At 45.1% G+C, this 22,508-nt stretch overlaps 1 protein-coding gene across 3 annotated transcripts; it reads left to right on the forward strand.

Moving 5' to 3' along the window:
- The first annotated feature begins 5,298 nt into the window (after positions 1 to 5,298).
- On the forward strand, positions 5,299 to 22,495 carry LOC115120518 (proline-serine-threonine phosphatase-interacting protein 1-like). Of its 3 annotated transcripts, none has more exons than XM_029649468.2 (14): positions 5,300 to 5,538; positions 7,097 to 7,197; positions 7,349 to 7,423; positions 11,348 to 11,382; positions 11,461 to 11,567; positions 11,675 to 11,737; positions 15,567 to 15,665; positions 17,759 to 17,804; positions 18,025 to 18,104; positions 19,081 to 19,179; positions 19,410 to 19,506; positions 19,738 to 19,834; positions 20,084 to 20,303; positions 20,610 to 22,495. In XM_029649468.2, the coding sequence occupies exons 1-14, from the start codon at positions 5,506 to 5,508 to the stop codon at positions 20,739 to 20,741; spliced, it is 1,284 nt and encodes a 427-aa protein (XP_029505328.1). In that variant the 5' UTR covers positions 5,300 to 5,505; the 3' UTR covers positions 20,742 to 22,495. The 3 variants fall into 3 exon arrangements, with proteins under 3 accessions (XP_029505330.1, XP_029505328.1, XP_029505329.1); XM_029649469.2 differs by having other exon boundaries at positions 5,301 to 5,538; positions 20,114 to 20,303; XM_029649470.2 differs by lacking the exon at positions 15,567 to 15,665 and having other exon boundaries at positions 5,299 to 5,538.
- Positions 22,496 to 22,508: the final 13 nt, after the last annotated feature.

Genomic DNA, 22,508 nt, shown 5'->3' on the forward strand with positions numbered 1-22,508 from the left:
CTGGTCAGCTCTCTGTGTGGGCTGTGAGGTGTGTAACATGTTAGTATGTCTGGTCAGCTCTCTGTGTGGGCTGTGAGGTGTGTAACATGTTAGTATGTCTGGTCAGCTCTCTGTGTGGGCTGTGAGGTGTGTAACATGTTAGTATGTCTGGTCAGCTCTCTGTGTGGGCTGTGAGGTATGTAACATGTTAGTATGTCTGGTCAGCTCTCTGTGTGGGCTGTGAGATGTGTAACATGTTAGTATGTCTGGTCAGCTCTCTGTGTGGGCTGTGAGATGTGTAACATGTTAGTGTATCTGGTCAGCTCTCTGTGTGGGCTGTGAGGTGTGTAACATGTTAGTATGTGTGGTCAGCTCTCTGTGTGGGCTGTGAGATGTGTAACATGTTAGTGTATCTGGTCAGCTCTCTGTATGGGCTGTGAGGTGTGTAACATGTTAGTATGTCTGGTCAGCTCTCTGTGTGGGCTGTGAAATGTGTAACATGTTAGTATGTCTGGTCAGCTCTCTGTGTGGGCTGTGAGGTGTGTAACATGTTAGTATGTCTGGTCAGCTCTCTGTGTGGGATGTGAGGTGTGTAACCAAGCAGAATCCCTGTCCTCTGTCAAATGGATGAACCCACTTAGCAAATTAGCAGCCTTGCCCCTATCTCTCCGGACACACACACACACACACACACACACACACACACACACACACACACACACACACACACACACACACACACACACACACACACACACAGCGGCCGGGATGGCAAAAGGCCAGGCCTTGAGAGCCTCACAAGGGGGGATAGAAACATGTAGAGGCCTAAGCGGAGAGGGAGGAGAAGAAAGAAAGTGGGGTGTAGGAGGGCAAGGCAGTATGGAGAGCCCTGGGAGCAGATGTAGAGGACAGGGGTCCCCATGGAGGGACCAGCCGTGGGGCAAATTAGACCAAACCAGCATCCAGTCGGTCAGTGGGACCCAGGCAGGGGGCAGATTCTGCCCCTGGCATGCACCCTCTCATTGGGGTCACCTAGCAGCCTGCTACACCCCCTCTAGTTCTTCTGAACATCTATTTATCCCCTTTCAGGAGAACTCAACTATCCTTTATAGGACCAGACCACAGGATGTTGAAAACAACAACTGAAGGATCCAAAATATTGTAGCCATGGGTTACCAGACTGTGACATCAGGGCTGATCAAATATTTAACAGAAAATCCACATCAACATACAACTGTGTGTGTGTGTGTGTGTGTGTGTGTGTGTGTGTGTGTGTGTGTGTGTGTGTGTGTGTGTGTGTGTGTGTGTGTGTGTGTGTGTGTGTAAGAGAGAGGAAGAGAGCTTCCCCGGCCCTGCTGCACAGACCCCAGTAGGCATAGGGAACACAACAGGGAGTAATGGAGGATCAGATTGATTAAGCCCCTCGATTTTAGGGAGTGATACGGCAGATGACCCTGCTAATAAATGTTTCATTTGAAGCCAGATTTAGATCAAATGTGAGAAAGCCAAAGGCCTTCAGCTTGCTTTGTTCATTGGCTTCAATGTCTTGGGTCCTGAATTATAATCAGTGTCCAAAATGGCACCCTGTTCCCTACAAAGTGCACTACTTTTGACCAGAGTGCACTAACTTTGACCAGAACCCAGGGCCTTGGTTAAAAGCAGTGCACTATGTAGGGAATAGGGTGCCATGTGGGACGGTCCCCAGCTGTTGGTTTTATGAACTGTATTATTATGACAGCGGATCATCTCACTAACAACTACAGGCCCCTGCACTGCTGCCTACACATCATTAGCCATCCATCTGTCAGGATACTAACAGGTTTGCACTAACGTGGCCAATCAATGCTCACTTCACTGCATTCCTATTCACCAGAGTCGGAGAAGGGGATACACAGCGCACGCACGCACACATGCACACACACACACACACACACAACACTCTGCAGACATGTACCCAGGGCATCGGAGGGGAGGTAGAGATAAAGGGCTGGTGCCAATAGTCAATTGGGGATTACAGAGGATGGAGGGATGGAGGGAAGGAGGGATGAAGGGAAGGAGGGAAGGAGGGATGGAGAACGTGTGAAAGCAGTGAAGTCACTCACACTACCCCAGAGGCACAAAGCCTCACACACGCAAGCAAGCACTCAGGCAGGAAAACACACTCAGGTCAAGTCACAGGAATATATGCCCAGTTGCACAGCACACACACCTACATACTGTATACCAATACACACATTCTGAATGGACATGACAATATGGACCTGGAAATGAAAATAGTGGAAAATAACTTCACAAGTTGAAACGGGTGAAAACTCCATACGGTCATTGGGAAAAACTCTATGGCAGTGGGGACAATAGACTGCGGTGAATGATCTGCCTCCCTGTGTAACCCTGTCTGAGGAGGGGGAATACACCAGTGGTTGGTTAATGGGAAGGTCATTTAGAGAGAATCCCCCAGGTAGGAGGCTTGTCCTGGCCCTGACACGGCTCGTTTGTCACAGTTCAATAACTGCCACTCCAGGGAGCCCCTGTGTGGAGGCTGTGTGTGTCTGTGGACCCATTGGCCTGGGTAGGACATGACTACACAGCTGATTTCTAGTGCTGCCTGGCCCTCCATTAGAGCCCTCACACGGGGTCCCACACGCAGATAGACCTGCTCACACGGACCCTGAGCTGCAGGAATCAGTAGCCATAGCTAATAGGCTGGATAAATGTCAATTCCCCTATTCATGCAGACTGGAAGGATTAAAAACTTTTCAGGATGATGTACACTGTTGTAAAATAAAGCGTTCCAAAAGGGTCCTTCAGGCTGTCCCCATGGGAGAACCCTTTTGGGTTCCATGTATAACCATCTGTAGAAAAAGGGTTCTACCTCCAACCAAAAAAAGGGTCCTTCAAAGGGTTCTCCTATGACAGGGGTGGGCAAGCTTTTTGGCTCGAGGGCCACATTGGGATATTGAAATTCAACGGAGGCCCGCATTTTTTGTGGGACCAATTATTTGTTAAAATCAATTTGCGGGGGCCTCCCGAGTGGTGCAGCAGTCTAAGGCACTGCATCGCTGTGCTTGAGGCATCACTACAGACCCGGGTTCAATCCCAGGCTGTGTCACAGCTGGCAGTGACTGGGAGACCCATGAGGCGGCGCGCAATTGGCCCAGCATCGTCCTGGTTAGGAGAGGGTTTGGCAGGCCGAGATTTCCTTGTCCCATCACACACTAGCAACTCCTGTGGCGGGCCAGTCACAAGCACGCTGACACGGTCGCCAAGTGTACGGTGTTTCTTCTGACACATTGGTGCAGCTGGCTTCTGGTTTAAGTGAGCAGTGTGTCAAGAAGCAGTGTGGCTTTGTTGGGTCGTGTTTTGGAGGACGCACAGCTCTCGACCTTCGCCTCTCCCGAGTCCGTACAGGAGTTGCAGCGATGGGACAAGTCTGTAACTACCAATTGAATACCATGAAATTGGGGAGAATTTTTTTTTACAAAAAATATATACATATTTGTTTTTGTAAATGTCTTGCGGGCCGGATTGAAGTGCCCATCGGGCCGGACACGGCCCGCAGGCCATACTTTGCCCCCCCTTGTCCTATCGGGACAGCCGAATAACCCTTTAATGTTCTAGATAGCACCTTTTTTTCGAAGAGTGTAGAGAAGGGGCAAAGCTCCATCACTACACCCCTTGGGATTATTTAGGGTCCGATGACATTATTGGTAATAAATGAGTTGATGACAAACAATACAGAGTTGTTGAAAATGTTAACTTGCAAGTCCAATACCTCAGGCCTATCGTTCTGTCAGACAGAGTGTTATAATTCTAGTGCTGAACTGTGTATTGATGGGAATGCCCTCTGTAACCTGTCTCTCTCTCTCTAGGTAGATAACAGTAACTAGGTGATTCCCCTGCTAAGAGAGTGAGAGAACCTTCGGATTTTCACACATCTTATTGATCAGGAGGACAGTGAGAGACTGAGACACCACACAGCCATCCTTTCTCACTGAAAATCAATAGGCCTTCATGTGTTTGTTCATCCATGTGTTACCATGTCCTCAGTCACACATGCCCAGGGCACAATGTCGACATAAAACTGAGATTTAGGTTTTCGGGTCGATTTTCGGTCTAGTGGGATTTGGTGGGCCTATACAGTATTTTATTGTCGGTTAACGCTTAGTGCCATGAGGAGAGCAGAAAAGGTCTGTGTCTCCCTCTTGTGGTCATATTGTGAAACATTAATTTATTGTAGCCCTAATCTGAATAAAGTATGTTTATTTGCACTCCCTCTTTGAAATTAGAAAAACAATACTCCATATTCCAGTGTATAAATGCAAAAAAAAAACAGTTATGGGGACCAGTACCTTAATGTGATACTAAGGCCTATACCCATGGGCAAGTGGCGGCACTGAGAACAGTGCCAATGAAAAATGTATCAAACGTATACATGCCTTACTATGTCCAGTCCATGGGATGTCCATTCTGAAGAATGACGCAGTCATCTTGTCATAGGTACGAGCGTAGGCTAAACCTATTTAGCAAGTTGTTGAAACAAATACACATCAGATGACCAGAAAATAAATATCAACGCTCTCAATTCTTGGATCGAACCTCGACATCATTCTGCCTCTTGGTTTACCTCCCTTCCCGTTGATGGCATTTTACCTGCATGGTCCTTTTCAAGAACTTGAATATTTAACCACAACATGTAGGCCTAATATTTAAAGTTGTACTGCTACGTTGTTTCAACTTTCAAGGTGATGGTTTATGTATCTCCCCGAGTACACCACTAGAGGTCGGTATTTGTTAGCTGTTAAAGTTCAGGTAGTTGTCTGATGTTCACAGGTGGATATGAAGGCTTTTTACAAGCAGCAGTTAATTGGAAAGCACGTACTGTGTAGGCATGTCAAACATATTATTAAACATAAATTTAAAAAACTATATTTATACAGATATTATTTATAATACATTTTAATATATTTGTTTAACTTTTATTTAACTAGGCAAGTCATTTAATTTAAAACAAATTATTATTTACAATGACGGCCTACCCCGGTCAAACCCGGACGACGCTGGGCCAATTGTGCGCCACCCTATGGGAATCAGATCACGGTCAGATGTGAAACACCCTGGATATAATCAAACCAATGGCTATTCTTCATGAACAAGGGCACAATCAGTGCCCAATATAGTCTGTGAATCCGTTTTAGGTCTGAAATTCTATATGATCTATTATTCAAATAATAATCAAAACTGTAGTTATCTACATATCTCAGCAAGAGGCTGTGTCTGTGGATAGTGACATCACAGGGTACTTCTTCCTCATTCAAGCCCAATTCAAAGTTCAACAGTGATACTGCAGTTATAACGGCTGAGGTATTCTGGAGTTGTCCTTTATATATATATATATATATATATATATATATACTTTTTTGGATCTCAATAAGGAATCTGTTAAACTGAAGTGGTTTATGTTTTTTGTAAACGTTGATAAAGAGGATATTAACATTCAACTTTGAGGAAGTGCATGTATAACACAGAATGACTCCCTTGCTGTATAAAGATGCCTTTTGGGTAAGTTCCCTCAGTCTACTACCATTGTCTCTTGTTGTCCTGTGTTGGTGTGTGTAACTAGATATAACTAGATAGTCTACTGATAACTCATTTAAAATCTCTCTATCCAGAAATATTAGTATTTTGTTCATTCTCAACCATTTACAGACTTGAAAGTGTAGTGAGCCTTTTAAAGCAAACATCGTTAGGTTTCTAAAATGTGACAGTTGTCTGACAGAATATGATGTCCACAGTAATAACATGCCAATGAAATTTGGAACTGAACTGAGTGCTGTGGGAAAGCTGGAAAGGTCTGGGTTCAACTCTTACTGCTAACCCCTTAGATATGCACTGTAGGATATGCACTGTAGGATAGGCACTGTAAGATAGGCACTGTAGGATAGGCACTGTAGGATATGCACTGTAGGATAGGCACTGTAAGATAGGCACTGTAGGATAGGTACTGTAGGATAGGCACTGTAGGATAGGCACTGTAGGATAGGCACTGTAAGATAGGCACTGTAGGATAGGTACTGTAGGATAGGCACTGTAGGATAGGCACTGTAGGATAGGCACTGTAGGATAGTCACTGTAGGATAGGCACTGTAGGATAGTCACTGTAGGATAGGTACTGTAGGATAGGCACGGTAGGATAGGCACTGTAGGATAGGTACTGTAGGATAGGTACTGTAGGATAGGCACGGTAGGATAGGCACTGTAGGATAGGTACTGTAGGATAGGCACTGTAGGATAGGCACTGTAGGATAGGCACTGTAGGATAGGCACTGTAGGATAGGCACTGTAGGATAGGTACTGTAGGATAGGTACTGTAGGATAGGCACTGTAGAATAGGCACTGTAGGATAGGCACTGTGGGATAGGCACTGTAGGATAGGCACTGTAGGATAGGCACTGTAGGATAGGCACTGTAGGATAGGTACTGTAGGATAGGCACTGTAGGATAGGCACTGTAGGATAGGCACTGTGCTTTCACCACAATTTCCACATATGTTATATTCTGTTTAACTTGTGAGGTATCATAGTATTTTTGCACAGATGTTCCCTGAGGCGTTGGTTGCTATGGCTCCCTTCCTGCTCACGGTGGTTACGAATTTAGCCCTCTCATTGTCCAGATAGATTTGCATCCAAGGCAACAGTTGATAATCTACCTGTCATCTTCAGACATGAAAGAGAACATATTAAATGGGTTTCTATTATACTGTCTGCAACTAAAAGTTGTTCAAAGTGAATATTCTATGGTCCTCTGGACAGTCCTCTGATTATATTGCCTGTTTGTAAGTACTGTAACAAGTTATGACGCAATGCACATTTCAGTGAAACGTAAAATCAATCTTAAATGCTTTGTGAATTTCACCAGGTTCATATACCATGTTGTAAAGACACTAGACCCCATTCTATGGGAACCAATCCCTAAACAAGTTCCAACTTCTGTGGAATCTAACTGTTCAGTATGTGCCACTAAATACAGAGACAAACCACTGGGCAGTTTGAGTCAAACGTTTATTTTGTAACTATTGTTGTGTAACTGGATTACAACACATCTCTTTCTCTCTCTGTAGGGAGTTGATTTCACTAATCATCAGGGCTATGAGGTTCTGATTCAGAGACTATGTGATGGCAGGCGGATGTGCAAAGATGTGGAGGAACTGCTGAAGATGAGGTAGGGTTTCTCTGACGTCATTAAAACCTCATACAAAATGCACGCAGGGATGGTCAGCAGTGATTGCACACCGAATCGGAATGTTCATACAACTCAAAGATTGGTCGACACTCTACAAAACTTTTAAGTCTGCCTGTTTGTCTGTCTACAGGGCCATGGCAGAAGAGAGGTATGGGAAGGATCTGGTGACAATAGCACGTAAAGCTGGGGGGCAGACAGAGATCAGGTAAATGGCTGGTTACGTACATATATAGAGATGATATGTTTGGACCATAATACCTACTATGCACAAGTTAGCCAAAATGCTGTCATAAAAGATACAAATAACATTGGGGGGACATTGGCCCAAATCAAATGTAATGTTCTTTTTTTATTTTTTATAATTTGCCATAACCTGGCGTGGCGCACCTGCTACTTGCTTATATGCCACAACCACTTCACAGGCAATATAATAGGTAGTCAATAGAATAATAGTGGTATTTTTAGAACGTAATAATGATAGTCAGGCTTCAATGCCATTAAGTCACACATTCTAGCCCTCGTGGAATCATTTCCAACAGAGAGAGAGAGAGAAAGTGTGTGTGTGTGCATCCTCAATCCAGTTTCCTGTTCACACAGTTCATCTTTACACCATTGTTAATTCGCCAGTCATGTGACATGGTAAAGTTGGACGAAGAGAAGAGACCAGACAAGGAATCCGTGGTTAATGATAAACATCATAATTGACTGAGAAACAGTAGCCGCAGGATCACAGTACACTTGAAACAACAAACACTAAGTCTTGAAAACTCACTCAGGAAATAAATGCACACAGTAAACAATTCAAGCTTCTGCAAAGGACAACAGAAAACACACCTCTTAACAGGGAAATCATTATGGCCTTGGGTCAGGTTCTCGTGTCTGGGCTTGTCAGACCGTGGTCTCAATACTCCATAGCACAGAGTCCACAATGCGGGAGCTGGGGATGATGGGCTCGGAGTCTCTCTCCTCGTTAGGTATCGTGTTGGTGGGACAGGGCGCCTGCTTTCTGATTCTTGGATCCCGGGCGATAGGCTAGTGTGAAATCGAAACTGTTAAAAAACAGAGCCCACCTAGCCTGGCGAGCGTTCAACCTCTTAGCTTCTTGAATGGAGACCAAGTTCTTAAGGGCCCACTTAACTTCCAAGAGCTCACAGTTGCCTACATCGTAGTTGCGTTCTACTGGCGAGAACCACTTGGAGAGAAAGGCGAGTGGGTGCAGTTTCTTGTTCTATTCATTCTGCTGTGAAAGGACCACCCCTGCTCCGGTGTCCGAGGCGTCCACCTCTACTACAAAGGGCAGAGTAGGATCAGGATGAACGAGGATGGGTCCAGAGGTGAAACATCCCTTAAGCTCTATGAATGCCCTGTCAACCTCAAGAGTCTAGCAAAAACGGGTCTGGGACTTTAAAAAAACAATGTCAACTTTATTTAACTAGACAAGTCAGTTAAGAACAAATTCTTATTTACAATGACGGCCTACCCCGGCCAAACCTGGACGACACTGGGCAAATTGACATGCGGGTTAGGACCGTGAGAGGCGCTGCCACTGCACCAAAGTTGCTTATAAAACACCTGTAAAAATTGTTTCACCCGAGGAACCGCGTGACCTGCTTGAGTGAGGTGGGACGGGGACAGTGGGCGACCGCCTCAACCTTTTTGGGGTCCATTTGGATGCCTGTGGTAGAGATAATGTGACCCAGGAAGGAAACTTGGAACTCACACTTCTCTATCTTGACATATAGTTGGCTCTGCAGAAGGCATCTCAGGACTTGGTGGACGTGCAGTATGTGTTCTGGAAGGGTTTTGGAGAAGATTAGGATGTTTTTGAGGTAAACAAAGAGAAACCGATTTGAGTGTCATTGATCAATGCTTGAAAGACTGCCGGTGAGTTTGATAATCCGAAGGGCATTATTAAATACTCATAGTGTCCACTAGGATTTGGTGAAGAATTGGGCCAACTCCTAGACGGCGGACATCAGTGGTAGGGGGTAACGATTCTTGATCATAATCCAGTTCAGCCCTCTATAATCGATGCAAGGACGCAGGCCTCCATCCTTCTTACCCACGAAGAAGCCTGCACCAGCTAGGGATGTAGAGGGGCTAATGAAACCTGCCTCTAGTGTCTCCCGGATGTAATTGTCCATGACTGCTGCTTCAGGGGTTGAGAGATAGTACAGATGGCCCTGGGTAGGTGTGGAGCCGGGTAGGAGTTCTATGGCAGTCGTATGAACGATGTGGAAGAAGGGTGGCGGCTTGCCTATTACTGCAGGCCTCAGGGAGGTCGAAGTATTCAGGAGGGAGAGTGGAGAAGTCTTGGACTTCAATGGATGCAGGAGGACATGGTGAGGCTCTTGGTGGGGGTCTTAGACATTTAGTCTGGCAGTCCTTACCCCAGTCTAGTAGGTGTCCCTTGGACCAGGATAATAGTGGGTTATGTAGTGCTAGCCAGGGGTACCCTAGGATAAGGGGGTTCTCGGGAGCATTGATCAAAAGAAAACTAAGAGTCTCTGAGTGTTTCACCCCAGCCTGCAGTAGAATGGGCTTGGTCTGATATTCCACCTGACCAGAGCAAATGGGCCATGCATCGAGGGCTTGAATCTGCAGAGGGATGGGACACTTCACGCAGGTGATTGGTAATTATCTGGTGAAGTCCTGATCAATAAAATTATCTGTGGCCCCGGAGTCCATGAAGGATTGAATCTGGTGCTGACGGTTGTCCCAGTGGAGGGTTGCGAGTAGTGACAGACTGTCTCCCCTTGTCCTGGCAAACCCTGGCGTTTCCCGTCAGCTCTGGACATATAGCACGGAGATGGCCGAGACCTCCGCAGTAGAGGCGGCAGCCGTCGCGAATGCGCCTGTCACGCACCTGTGGACTCAGACGTGTGGGTCCCAGCTGCATGGGCTCCTCAATTTTGAGTTTGGGTGGCTTAAGGTGCTCAGGAAATACTGGGGTGGAGTCAAAAAGGCGATGTCTCACACATTCGAGGCGGTTGTCGATCCTGATTGCCAGTATTATCAGGGACTCAAAGTCCTCTCCCAGTTCCCGAGAGGCCAGTTCATCCTTGGAGTTAGACAAACCCTGGTGGAAAGCAGTTTCCAGGACCTCCGTATTCCACACACTCTTGGAGGCGAGGTTGTGGAACTCAATGCCGAAGTCAGCAACTGGTCTGGCCCCTTGGCAGATGTTGAACAGTCGGCTGGCTGCTTCTCTTCCGCCGACTGGGTGGTCGAAGATTTGTAAATCTGGAGCTGCAGGATGCTGGCTGCTGTTCCCACAACGCCATTTCCCACGCCAGGGCCTTGCCCGAGAGTAGAGAGATTATGTAGGCGATCATGGCCGATCGGTGTGGAACGAGGAGGACTGTAGCTCAAACACCAGAGAACACTGAATGAGGAAGGAACCCCTTGCATCCTCCTGGGTGGCCGTCATACCACTCGGGGGCTGGGATCTTGGGTTCCCGGTGCAGGTTCCCTGGAGGAACTACGGTGACATCTGTAGCACTGGGCGACATTGGCCCCTCTTGGGTTGAGGTTGGACTGTGGTTGGAGGGAGTCGGTAAGTGCCTGGAGGGTCTCTGATATTTGGGAGAGTTGTTCTTGCCACCCCAGCAGTGCTCCTTGGTGGGTTACAACATTCTTGATCTGAGTGATCTCGGCTGGGTCCATGTTTGGTGCAGAAGCTTGCTGTGACATGGTGAGGTTGGACCCAGGTGAAGAGAGGAGAACAGACGAGGAATCAGTGGTTAAGGATTAACATACTTTACTGAGAAACGGTAGCCGCAGGATCACAGTACACATGAAAAAACAACAAACACTAAGTCTCAAAAACTCACTCAGGAAACGAACGCACACGGTAAACAATTCAAGCTTCTGCAAAGGACAACAGAAAACACACCTCTTTTAACAGGGAAATCATAATGGAATAAATTGGACACACCAGAGTGTCGTTAATGTCTATAGGATGGTCTCTGCTGCCCTCTGGTGACAGGTGGAACCATGACAAGTCATTGATATCTAGATACAGTTGAATGCAGTGATTTGGCAATCTGTTTATGCATACTGTGTTTAACTAGTATTTAGTATGCTACACTACCTGTTATTGATAAATGCATCATTCCTATTTTTTCAGCACCCTGAAAGCCTCATTTGATCAACTTAAAACACGTAAGTTTATCCTGTCTACTGCATCTCTCACAACAAAGCCAAATGACAGTTTACTAAAATAACTGTTTTCTTTGACAGAAATTGAAAACATGGGGAATCTGCATATCCAGCTATCCGGAACGTTACGGGAAGAGATCAAGAAGATGGAAACATTCAGAGAGCGGCAGAAAGAACAGAGGAGGAAGGTTTGAAATGTGTTATTGAGTGCTTATTTCATTTTGAAAATACATTTTGAAAACCTGTATTTATGAGGTGCCAGTAAATTTCAACCATGTTGTTTATCCTCATTCAGTTTGAGGGGATTATGGAGAAAGTTCAGAAGATGAAGGTGTCCTTATACAAGAAGACCATGGAGGTAGGCATACTATTTACTCGGGGAATTACATGCTTACTTAGTAAGTCAGCTTAAGTACAGAGTTACATACACAGAGGGTAATAGAACAGTCTGAAAGTGGGACTTTATCCACACGCTTAGAAAAAAAGGTATCTAGAATTTAAGGGTGTTTCGGATGTCCCCATAGGAGACAGGTGGCAGGTTGTCTAGCATTTAAGAGCATTGGGCCAGTAACTGAAAGGTCAGTGGTTTGAATCTCAGAGCAGACTAGGTGAAAAATCTGCCTACGTGCCCTTGAGCAAAGCACTTAACCACAATTGCTCATGTAAGTCACTGAATAAGAGCGTCTGCTAAATGACTTAAATGTAAAATGAGAATCCTTTGAAAAACCCTATTGGTTCCTGGTAGAACCCTTTTGGTTTCCATGTAGAACCCTTTCCACAGAGTGTTCTAGATTGAACCCAAAAGGATTCCACCTGAAAACCAAAAGGGTTCTAGCTGGAACCAAAAAGGGTTCTCCTATGGGGACAGCCAAAGAACCCTTTTGGAACCCGTTTTTCTAAGAGCGCAGTGTAGAGTTCATACCCAGAAAAGAGGAAGGCTGATATTACACCCAGTAGACCTAGCTACCTCTCAGAGATTGGTGAGCTACCCAAGAGAGAACATACATCACAGTGCAGTTCTGCAAGAGGAAGAGGGTAGGAAACAAAGTATAGACACACACACTCACACACCAACCACAGACTTTGGCCCTATTATAGTGGGGGAACTGGTAGGATAACACAGGCCTTGAAAATGAACATTTTGGTCTGCATCAATACGTATCTCACCTCTCATAGTCCCATGATTTATGCTCAATTATAAACCAGATGATTAGAGCCCTGATGGCTGGTATATCAAACCGTATACCACGGGTATGACAAAAACATGTATTTTTACTGCTCTAATTACATTGGTAACCAGTTTATAAAATATTAATAAGGCACCTCGGAGGTTTGTGGTATATGGTCAATATATCACAGTTAAGGGGCTGTATTCCAGGCACTCCGCATTGCATAGAGGGTAAGAACAGTCTTTAGCTGTGGTATATTGTCCACATATCACATCTCCTCGGGCCTTATTGCTCAAATATACATAAACTTGGGCCTATTTTTGTGAGTATCATTACAGTATCATACTTACACCCTGTATAACATCCTGTATACAGTGCCTTCGGAAGGTAGAACCCTTGACTTCAAAAATGGATGAAATTGTTTTCTTTCCCTCATCAATCTACACACAATACCCCATAATGACAAAGAAAAAACGTTTTTTACACATTTTTGCAAATGTATTAAAAATACAAATCTGAAATATTACATTCACATAAGCATTTAGACCCTTTAGTCAGTACTTTGTGGAAGAACCTTTGGCAGTGATTACAGCCTTGAGTATTCTTGGCTATGACGCTTGGCACATCTGTATTTGGGGAGTTTATTCCATTCTTCTCTGCAGATCCTTTCAAGCTCTGTCAGGTTGGATGGGGAGTTTGAGTTTAAAGAGAAACCAAGAAAACAAAACATAGAATGCCCACCCAAATCACACCCTGACCAAACCAAAATAGAGACATAAAAAGGCTCTCTCAGGTCAGGGCGTGACAGTACCCCCCGCCCCCAAAGGTACAGACTCCGGCCGCAAAACCTGAACCTATAGGGGAGGGTCCGGGTGGGCATCTATCTGCGGTGGTGGCTCTGGTGCGGGACTTAGACCCCGCTCCACCTCTGTCTCACCCCACTTTGGTAGCGCCTCTCGCCGCCGACCCTGGACTAGGGACCCTCTCTGTGGGCCCCGGACTGGGCACCCTCGTTGCGGGCCCCAGACTGGAGGCCGTCGCTGCGGGCCCCGGACTGGAGGTCGTCGCTGGAGGCTCCGGACTGGAGACCGTCTCTGGACTCTCCGGACTGGAGAATGTTGCTGGAGGCTCCGGACTGAAGGATGTCGCTGGAGGCTCCGGACTGGAGGCCGTCGCTGGACGGTCCGGACTGGAGGCCGTCGCTGGAGGCTCCGGACTGGAGGCCGTCGCTGGAGGCTCCGGACTGAAGGACGTTGCTGGAGGCTCCGGACTGGAGGCCGTCGTTGGAGGCTTCGTGCCATGACTCCTCACTGGAGGCTTCGTGCCATGACTCCTCACTGGAGGCTTCGTGCCATGGATCATCACTGGAGGCTTCTTGCCATGGATCAGCAATGGAGGCTTCGTGCCATGGATCATCACTGGAGGCTTCGTGCCATGGATCATCACTGGAGGCTTCGTGCCATGGATCATCACTGGAGGCTTCTTGCCATGGATCATCATTGGAGGCTTCTTGCCATGGATCATCACTGGAGGCTTTGTGCCATGGATCATCACTGGACTGAAGAGATACCCAGGAGGCCTGGCTCTGGGATCAGGCACAGGACTCACCAGGCTGGGAAGACATACAGGAGGCCTGGTTCTGGGAGCTGGCACAGGGCACACTGGGCCGTGGAGGCACACTGGAGGTCTCGATCGTAGAGCCTGCACAACCCGTCCTGGCTGGATGGTTACTTTGGCCCGGCACGTGCGAGGCGCAGGCACAGGACGCACTGGGCTGTGCAGACGCACCGGAGATACAGTGCGCAGAGCCGGCGCAGGATATCCTGGGCCGTAGAGACGTACTGGCGGCCAGATGCGCTGAGCCGGCACCCTCCGACCTGGCTGGATGCCCACTCTAGCCCGGCTGATTCGGGGAGCTGGAAGGTAGCGCACCGGGCTGTGAACGCTCACTGGAGACACCGTGCGCTCCACCGCATAACACGGTGCCTGACCAGTATGATGCTCGCCACGGTAAGCACGGGGAGTTGGCTCAGGTCTATAACCCTACTCTGCCAATCTCCCCGTGTTCCCCCCCCAAACATTTTTTGGGGCTGCCTCTCGGGCTTCCTTGCTAGCCGTGTTCCCTCGTAAAGATGGGCCCCTTTACCAGCTGCCTCCGCCTTCCTGGCAGCTTCCACCTGTTCCCATGGAAGGCGATCCCTTCCTGCCAGGATCTCCTCCCATGTCCAGGATCCTTTGCCGTTCAAGATGTCATCCCATGCCCAGTCCTCCTTTTTACCACGCTGCTTGGTCCTTTTGTGGTGGGTAGTTCTGTCACAGACGTCGTTGGAAGGACACCAAGGTGGAGCGTGGTGAGCGTACATTTTCCTTCTATTTGTTAAATGTCGCCAACAAAACAACAAACGAAGAAACAACCGTGAAGCTTACAGGGCTAAGTGCCACTAACAAAGATAACTACCCACACTGAAAGGAGGGAAAAAGGGCTACCTAAGTATGATTCCCAATCAGAGACAACGAAAGACAGCTGAGAACCATACCCGGCCAAAACATAGAAATAAAGAAACCTAGAAAACAAAACATAGAATGCCCACCCAAATCGCACCCTGACCAAACCAAAATAGAGACATAAAAAGGCTCTCTCAGGTCAGGGCGTGACACTATGCAAGCATTTACATACTGAATAGATTAGCTACATCGTTAGGCTACTCTGTGGTGAGACAAGTGACAAGAGCCAATGGCAGAGTGACATAAATGGAGCTAAAGTGGTGAAGACTGATTATCCTGTACAAGAAACAACCAATCTGAAGCCAGAAATACATATTGACCTAAATGTTTGCTTAAACTGCTAAGTGAGGACTGCACCATTCACCATTTTGACATTGCATACAGTTGCATACAGTTTTACAGAGATCCAACATGGCTACTGTTTTAATTGATTGTTACATAAAACATGACACCACAGACCACTGTGGCTGCTTCAATGATGATTCCCTGAATGTCTCTTCTGTCCATCTCCAGTCTAAGAAGTCCTATGAGCAGAAATGTAAAGAAGCAGACGAGGCAGAGCAGCTTGCTGACAGGAGCACCACAGCCACAACAACAAAACAGTCTGAGAAGGTAACACCACCTCCCCAAACCCTGGAACTATAAAAACACACAGCCCCCAAGCAGTCTGAGAAAGTATTGTAATCCCCCATACCTGGAATTACACACACACAGCCACAACATCAAACCAGTCTGAGAAGGTAACACCACCTCCCCAAACCCTGGAACTATACAAACACACAGCCACAACACCAAACCAGTCTGAGAAGGTAACACCACTGCCAACCCTGCAATTATACACATGTAATACCCCTCGTTATTCAGTGCATTCAGAAAGTATTCAAACCCCTTCACTTTTTCCACATTTAGTTACGTTACAGCCTTATTCTACACAATAACCCATAATGACAAAGCGAAAACAGGTTTTCATAAAATGTTTGCAAATGTATTAAAAATAACAATAGAAATACCTTATTTTAATAAGTATTCAGAAGCTTTGCTATGAGACTCAAATTTGAGCTCAAGTGCATCATGTTTCCGTTGATCATCCATTGAGATGTTCCTACAACTAGATTGGAGTTCACCTGTGGTAAATTCAATTGATTGATTGGACATGATTTGGAAAGGCACACACCTGTCTATATAACGTCCCACAGTTGACAGTGTATGTCAGAGCAAAAACCAAGCCATGAGGTCAAAGGAATTTTCCATAGAGCTCTGAGACAGGATTGTGTCGAGGCACAGATCTGGAGAAGGGTACAAAACCATTTCTGCAGCATTGACGGTCCCCATGAACACGGTGGCCTCCATCCTTCTTAAATGAAAGAAGTTTGGAACCACCAAGACTCTTCTTAGAGCTGGCTGCCCAGCCAAACTGAGCAATCGAGGGAGAAAGGCCTTGGTCAAGGAGGTGACCAAGAACCTGATGGTCACGCTAACAGAGCTCCAGAGTTCCTCTGTGGAGATGGGAGAACCTTCCAGAAGGACAACCAGCTCTGTAGCACTCCCCCAAGCAGGCTTTTATGGTCGAGTGGCAGAGCAAAGTACAGAGAGATACTTGATGATAACCTGCTCCAGAGTGCTCAGGACCTCAGACTGGGGTAAAGGTTCACCTTCGAACAGGACAATCCTAAGCCCACAGCCAAGACAACGCAGGAGTGCGCTTCGGGACAAGTCTCTGTATGTCCTTGAGTGGCCCAGCCAGAGCCCGGACTTGAACCCAATCAAACATCTCTGGAGAGACCTGGAAATAGCTGTACAGCGATGCTCCCCATCTAACCTGACAGAGCTTGAGAGGATCTGCAGAGAAGAATGGGAGAAACTCCCCAAATACAAGTGTGCCAAGCTTGTAGCGTTATACCCAAGAAGACTCTGAGTCTGTGATCACTACCAAAGGTGCTGCAACAAAATCCTGAGTAAAGGATCTGAATAGTAATGTAAATGTAATGTTTAAAAATAAAATGTTTTTTATAAATTTGCAAAAAAGTGTAAAAACCTGTTTTGCTTTGTCATTATGGGGTATTGTGTGTAGATTGATGACACAAAAAAACAATGTAATACATTTTAGAATAAGGCTGTAACGTAACAAAATGTGGAAAGTCTGAATACTCTCCGAATGCACTGTAGTTATTGTTGTGCTACTGCAACTCAATTTCTCAGTATCAGAGAAGGCTATGAAACAGTTCCCTTTGCTACTGTTTTCCTACTACAAGTAAAACTGTGGTATAGTGGAAACACAAGTAAACACAGTCTACCCACTTTTTTCTTTTGCCCAACAATTCATCCACCTTTTGCAGAAAAATGCATTGAAAGAATAGGAAGTGTTACTTTTTTCACCACGACCAGCGAGCAGAGTTTAACCACCTCTTGTTTTTTTGTTAACTAGACTGGTTCTGTGAGTCTATGAGTTGGTTATAATGCACATCATTTACAATTGAAGGTCCAATGAAATGCTGGCAATTTCTGGAATTGAGTTATCTATTTACTAGAAATGCTTGTTCTGTGTGCGTTCTGAAAATGGAGGTCTGTAGAGGAACAGAGAGTCAGGAGAGTAAAGAGAACACATCCTGATATTTTCTTCTAAAGGAGAACTTTCTCTTTTGTTTTTTTAGCAGTCTCATTTTGATTCAGAGCATGACCAGTTCCTCTACTGCTGTCTTTCTCAGGTACAACACAAGGCCAAGCAATGCAGACAAGCCGTCACTGAAGCAGGTCTGAATCATACCATACAATATACTCTACTTTTCTTTATTGGTGATAATATTAATGGATGAATGAATGAATGAATCTGTAAATCCATTACGAATTTATTATCATTGATCTGATTATTTAAAAAACATGTATTTATTATGGTAATCCAAGTAAAGAAGAGTGCTTAGGATGCAATAAATGTAAAGTATTCCCTAACCTCTATTGTGCTCCACCTGTACAGAGAAACAATACATGTTGAATGTAGAGCAGCTGGAGAGAGTTCGTCAGGACTGGGAGGGAACACACAAGGGCACGTGTGAGGTTAGAGCTCTCTGTTACACAGCAACAACTTTTCACACCCACAATCGTTATTAGCGCAACTACGACCTCACACCACAGCACACCACGCCCCCTTCCGCCGCAGTATGTCTGAGTAGGCCTATATTTCTCAGTATAACACCCCCCCCCCCCCCCGTGGCTTATGTACATACATCCAGAATAGACTACACTGTTAGAGCAAAAAGGTGCTATCTAGAACCTAAAAGGGTTCTTCGGCTTTCCCCGTAGGAGAACCCTTTGAAGATGCCTTTTTACACAGAATTTTCTACACAGAACCAAAAAAGGTTATCCTATGAGGTCAGCCGAAGATCCCTTTGAGGTTCTAGATAGCACCTTTCTGTTCTAACAGTGTAGTCTATGCCTCTCAAAGCACAATATTGAATGTTACCGATTGAGCAGGTAAGCCTGATGAATCCGCTATTACAGTAGTTTGTAAAGCTATTTAGAGCCTGGTTATGTCTGGTTAGCCTCCTTAATATATGCAGTCGCTTTTGAGCCAGATTGATTAATTAACAAAAATATAAACGTAACATGCAACAATTTAATTATTTTACGGAGTTACAGTTCATATAAGGAAATTAGTCAATTTAAATAAATTGATTAGGCACTAATCTATGGATCTGTGGAACACTACACGTTTTAGAGTGGCCTTTTATTGTCCCCAGCACAAGGTGCACCTATGTAACAAGCATGCTAATTAATCAGCTTCTTGATATGCCACACCTGTCAGGTGGATGGATTATCTTGGCAAAGGAGAAATGCTCATTAACAGGGATGTTAACAAATTTGTGCTCAACATTTTAGAGAAATACATTTTTTTGTGTGTTCGGAAACATTTCTGGGATCTCATGAAACATGGGACCAACTCTTTACATTACATTGATATTTTTGTTCAGTGTGTATATATAGGGATAGATGATTAAGGGTTTGTACTGTATGTGTGTCTCTGCTGTTCCAGGTGTTTCAGCAGCAGGAGGTGGACCGCATCACTACCCTGAGGTGTGCCCTCTGGGACCACTGTAATCACTTCTCTGTGCAATGTGTCAAAGACGACGAGGTGAGCTCAACAATGACCACACTTCAGACGATAGGCAAATGGATTATGGATGGGTCCATGAACTACTGTCTACATTCAACTCTATTAGTACCAGTACTACACTGCCTAACATGCTATGTTAGGCAGTGTGTGATCAACCAAAATGCATCCTATTTGTCAACCAGAACTATTTTAAATCAATGAAGCCTCTTTGAAGACTGAGCATGAATATGAGAAATGTTTTTCTGCAGTTTTTCGAGGAGGTGAGGAATATTCTGGAGACGTGTGACATCACAGCAGATAACAACTGTTTCATAGAGATGAAGACAACAGGTTCAAGCCCACCAGGTAAAAGCTCACTGAATACAGGACAGAGCGTGAAGGGCCAGGGTTGCTGTCAACATTGGCACCAATGGCGAACACTTCTTAGAGTAATTATAACGGGTTTGTACTGTGTGTGTCTCTGCTTTTCAAGTGTAACTTTTCCTCTGAATAACATTTGCCATTTGAAATATTATATGCAATACACCTCTATTGGCTATGCTTAATTTCTGTGGACTTCCATCCTCTTCTCTCTAGACCCCATTGTGTTTGAGAACTACTATGAGAGGGAGCCATCACCAACAGGCGACAACAACGGCAGCGCTCGCTTCGGAGGGGGAGGGGTCAGGAAAAGGTCAGCTGGCAGAACTTGGGACTTGTAGGGGCAGTTTCCTGAAGACAATCGAGGAGTAGGCTAAATTGTGTCCAGGAAACCACCCCATAGTGTTTATGTGAAACAAGCTCTATCACTTTGTAACACTGGAATAACAGTTGAATGAATAGGAATTCTAATATGGACATTGTATCACTACATTCTCATAACTATACATCATCAACACATTCATATATATTTGAGAATGTGACATGAAAAATATTTGTGCAGAATCTCCAATCTTCTGCCACGAAACTCTAGTTCAAAGATGAGTATGAGTGAGGGTTCAACTTCCGAGCCAGCGGCGCCACCTGTTGGTCAAACAGTGCCTGAGAGTTCAGATGGAGTGTATGCATCCATACCTGGCTTCCAGTCTGCAGCTGCAGCTGCCCTGCCTGCAGTGACAACTGATGATGATACCTTCATGGTGTTCTATGACTACTCTGCACAGGTGAAACCTGCACACACAGTTACAGGTGTCAAGTTACAGGTGAAACCTGCACACACAGTTACAGGTGTCAAGTTACAGGTGAAACCTGCACACACAGTTACAGGTGTCAAGTTACAGACGTCATTACAAAACTCTGTGATGCGGCTGACATGAAATATAACTAGTTGAGATATTAATGGATCATGTTTACATAAACTATTCCACTGCTCTGTATTATACTGTATGTATGTACTGTATATGAGCCATACTGTAATTCAAAGCTTCATACTTCTGTTACTAACAATGTGTTGTTCCCTGTTATCCCAGGACCCAGATGAGCTATCAGTGTCTAAAGGGGATGTGGTGTTGGTGATAGAACAGAGTGAAGACGGCTGGTGGACAGTGGAGAGAAACGGACAGGTTGGGCTGGTACCTGGCTCCTACCTGGCCAAAGTCTAGACATAGTCACACACACACACACACACTCATGCACACAGGTACAGGGATTCACACACACATACTCATGCACACTCACCCATACATACTGTAGTCTTCAAAACCTTACTATGAGGACCCCTTTCTGCTTCTTACTCAGATGTTCTGATCCTTGGTTCAAGACTTCGGAGTAATAGATTCTCCAGCAGTAGAGATGACTCACTGAACTGACTTGGAACATGAGTCATGACAGTGTGTTCCCCATGAACTATTAGTCTATGCTGCACCAGAGATTGTCAGTCTTTTCACCCAACAGGCCTACTGAACACATACAGTGATGTGAAAAAGTATTCGCCCCCTTTCGAATTTTCTCTACTTTTACACATTTTTAATACTGAATTTTATCAGATTTTCAACCAAAACCAAATATTAGATAAAGGGAACCTGAGTGAACAAATAACAACAATTGTATACTTATTTCATAAACAAAGTTATGCCCCTGTCTGAAAAAGTAATTGCCCCCTTACACTCAATAACTAGTTGGGCCACATTTAGCTGCAATGACTCCAACCAAAAGCTTCCTGTCATTGTTGATCAGTCTCTCACGTTGCTGTGGGGTAATTTTGTCCCACTCGTCCATGCAGAACTGCTTTAACTCAGAGACGTGCAGGTTTTCAAGCATGAACTTCTCCTTTCAAGACCTGCCACACATCTCAATTGGGATTAGGTCTGGACTTTGACTAGGTCATTCCAAAACACATGTTGCTTTTTAGCTCTTTTCATGTTGACTTGTGTGTTTTGGATCGTTGTCTTGCTGCATAACCCAGATGCAGCTCACAGACAGATGGTCTGACATTCTCCTGTAGAATTCTGATACAGACCAGAACTCATGGTTCCTTCTATTTAGTCAACTCGTCCAGGTCCTGAGGCAGCAAAACATACCCAAACCATCACACTACTACCATACTTGACCGTGGGTAGAAGGTTCTTACTGTAGAATGCAGTGTTTGGATTTCACTAGACATAAAATGGAACCCATGTCATCCAAAAAGTTATACTTTTGACTCATCTGTCCATAGAACATTTAAGAGTCTTGATGATCATGCATGTGCTTTTTTGCAAACTCTAATCAACTTTTTGGATGATATGGATCCCATTTTTTTGTTTTGGAATGGCCTATAGTCAAAGTCCAGGCCTAATCCCAATTTTGATGTTGTGGCAGGACTTGAAACAAGCAGTTAATGCTTGAAAACCCACAAATGTCACTGAGTTAAAGCAGTACTGCATGCAAGAGTGGGCCAACATTCCTCCACAGTGATGTGAGACTGATCAACTACAGGAAGCATTTGGTTGCAGTCATTGTAGCTACAGGTGGCACAAACAGTTATTGAGCGTTAGGGGGCAATTACTTTTTCACACAGGGGAATTGAATAACTTTATTAATTAAATAAGTAAAATAAATATTCATTTGTCGTCATTTGTAATCTCCGGCCCTTTAATATAATATTAGGTTTTGGTTGAAGATCTGAAAAATATGAAAACGTAAAAGGGGGCAAATACTTTTTCACAGCACTGTAGAGAATCTCAGATACCATACAGAAAACTAGTCAAACTTTAAACTGTATCAATTGTAAATATGTGTGAGGATAAAATAACTGCACTGGTCTACACCAACCTGAGAAGTGATCTACAAGAGAAAGTAGAAAAGTATGTGAATCAAGACCAACAGCTGTACTGTATTTGATGTGATATTTGGTTAATAAAATATGTAATGTTTACTTTGAAGTTTCC

The sequence above is a fragment of the Oncorhynchus nerka genome, linkage group LG27 (genome assembly GCF_034236695.1).
Source record: "Oncorhynchus nerka isolate Pitt River linkage group LG27, Oner_Uvic_2.0, whole genome shotgun sequence".
In the NCBI taxonomy this organism is placed as follows: domain Eukaryota; kingdom Metazoa; phylum Chordata; class Actinopteri; order Salmoniformes; family Salmonidae; genus Oncorhynchus; species Oncorhynchus nerka.

Coding starts and splice junctions, on each gene's coding strand:
- LOC115120518 (XM_029649468.2), top strand. CDS start 5,506: ATGACTCCCTTGCTGTATAAAGATGCCTTTTGG. Junction 18,105..19,080: donor CACACAAGGGCACGTGTGAG/GTTAGAGCTCTC, acceptor CTGCTGTTCCAG/GTGTTTCAGCAGCAGGAGGT. Junction 19,507..19,737: donor AACAGGTTCAAGCCCACCAG/GTAAAAGCTCAC, acceptor TCTTCTCTCTAG/ACCCCATTGTGTTTGAGAAC.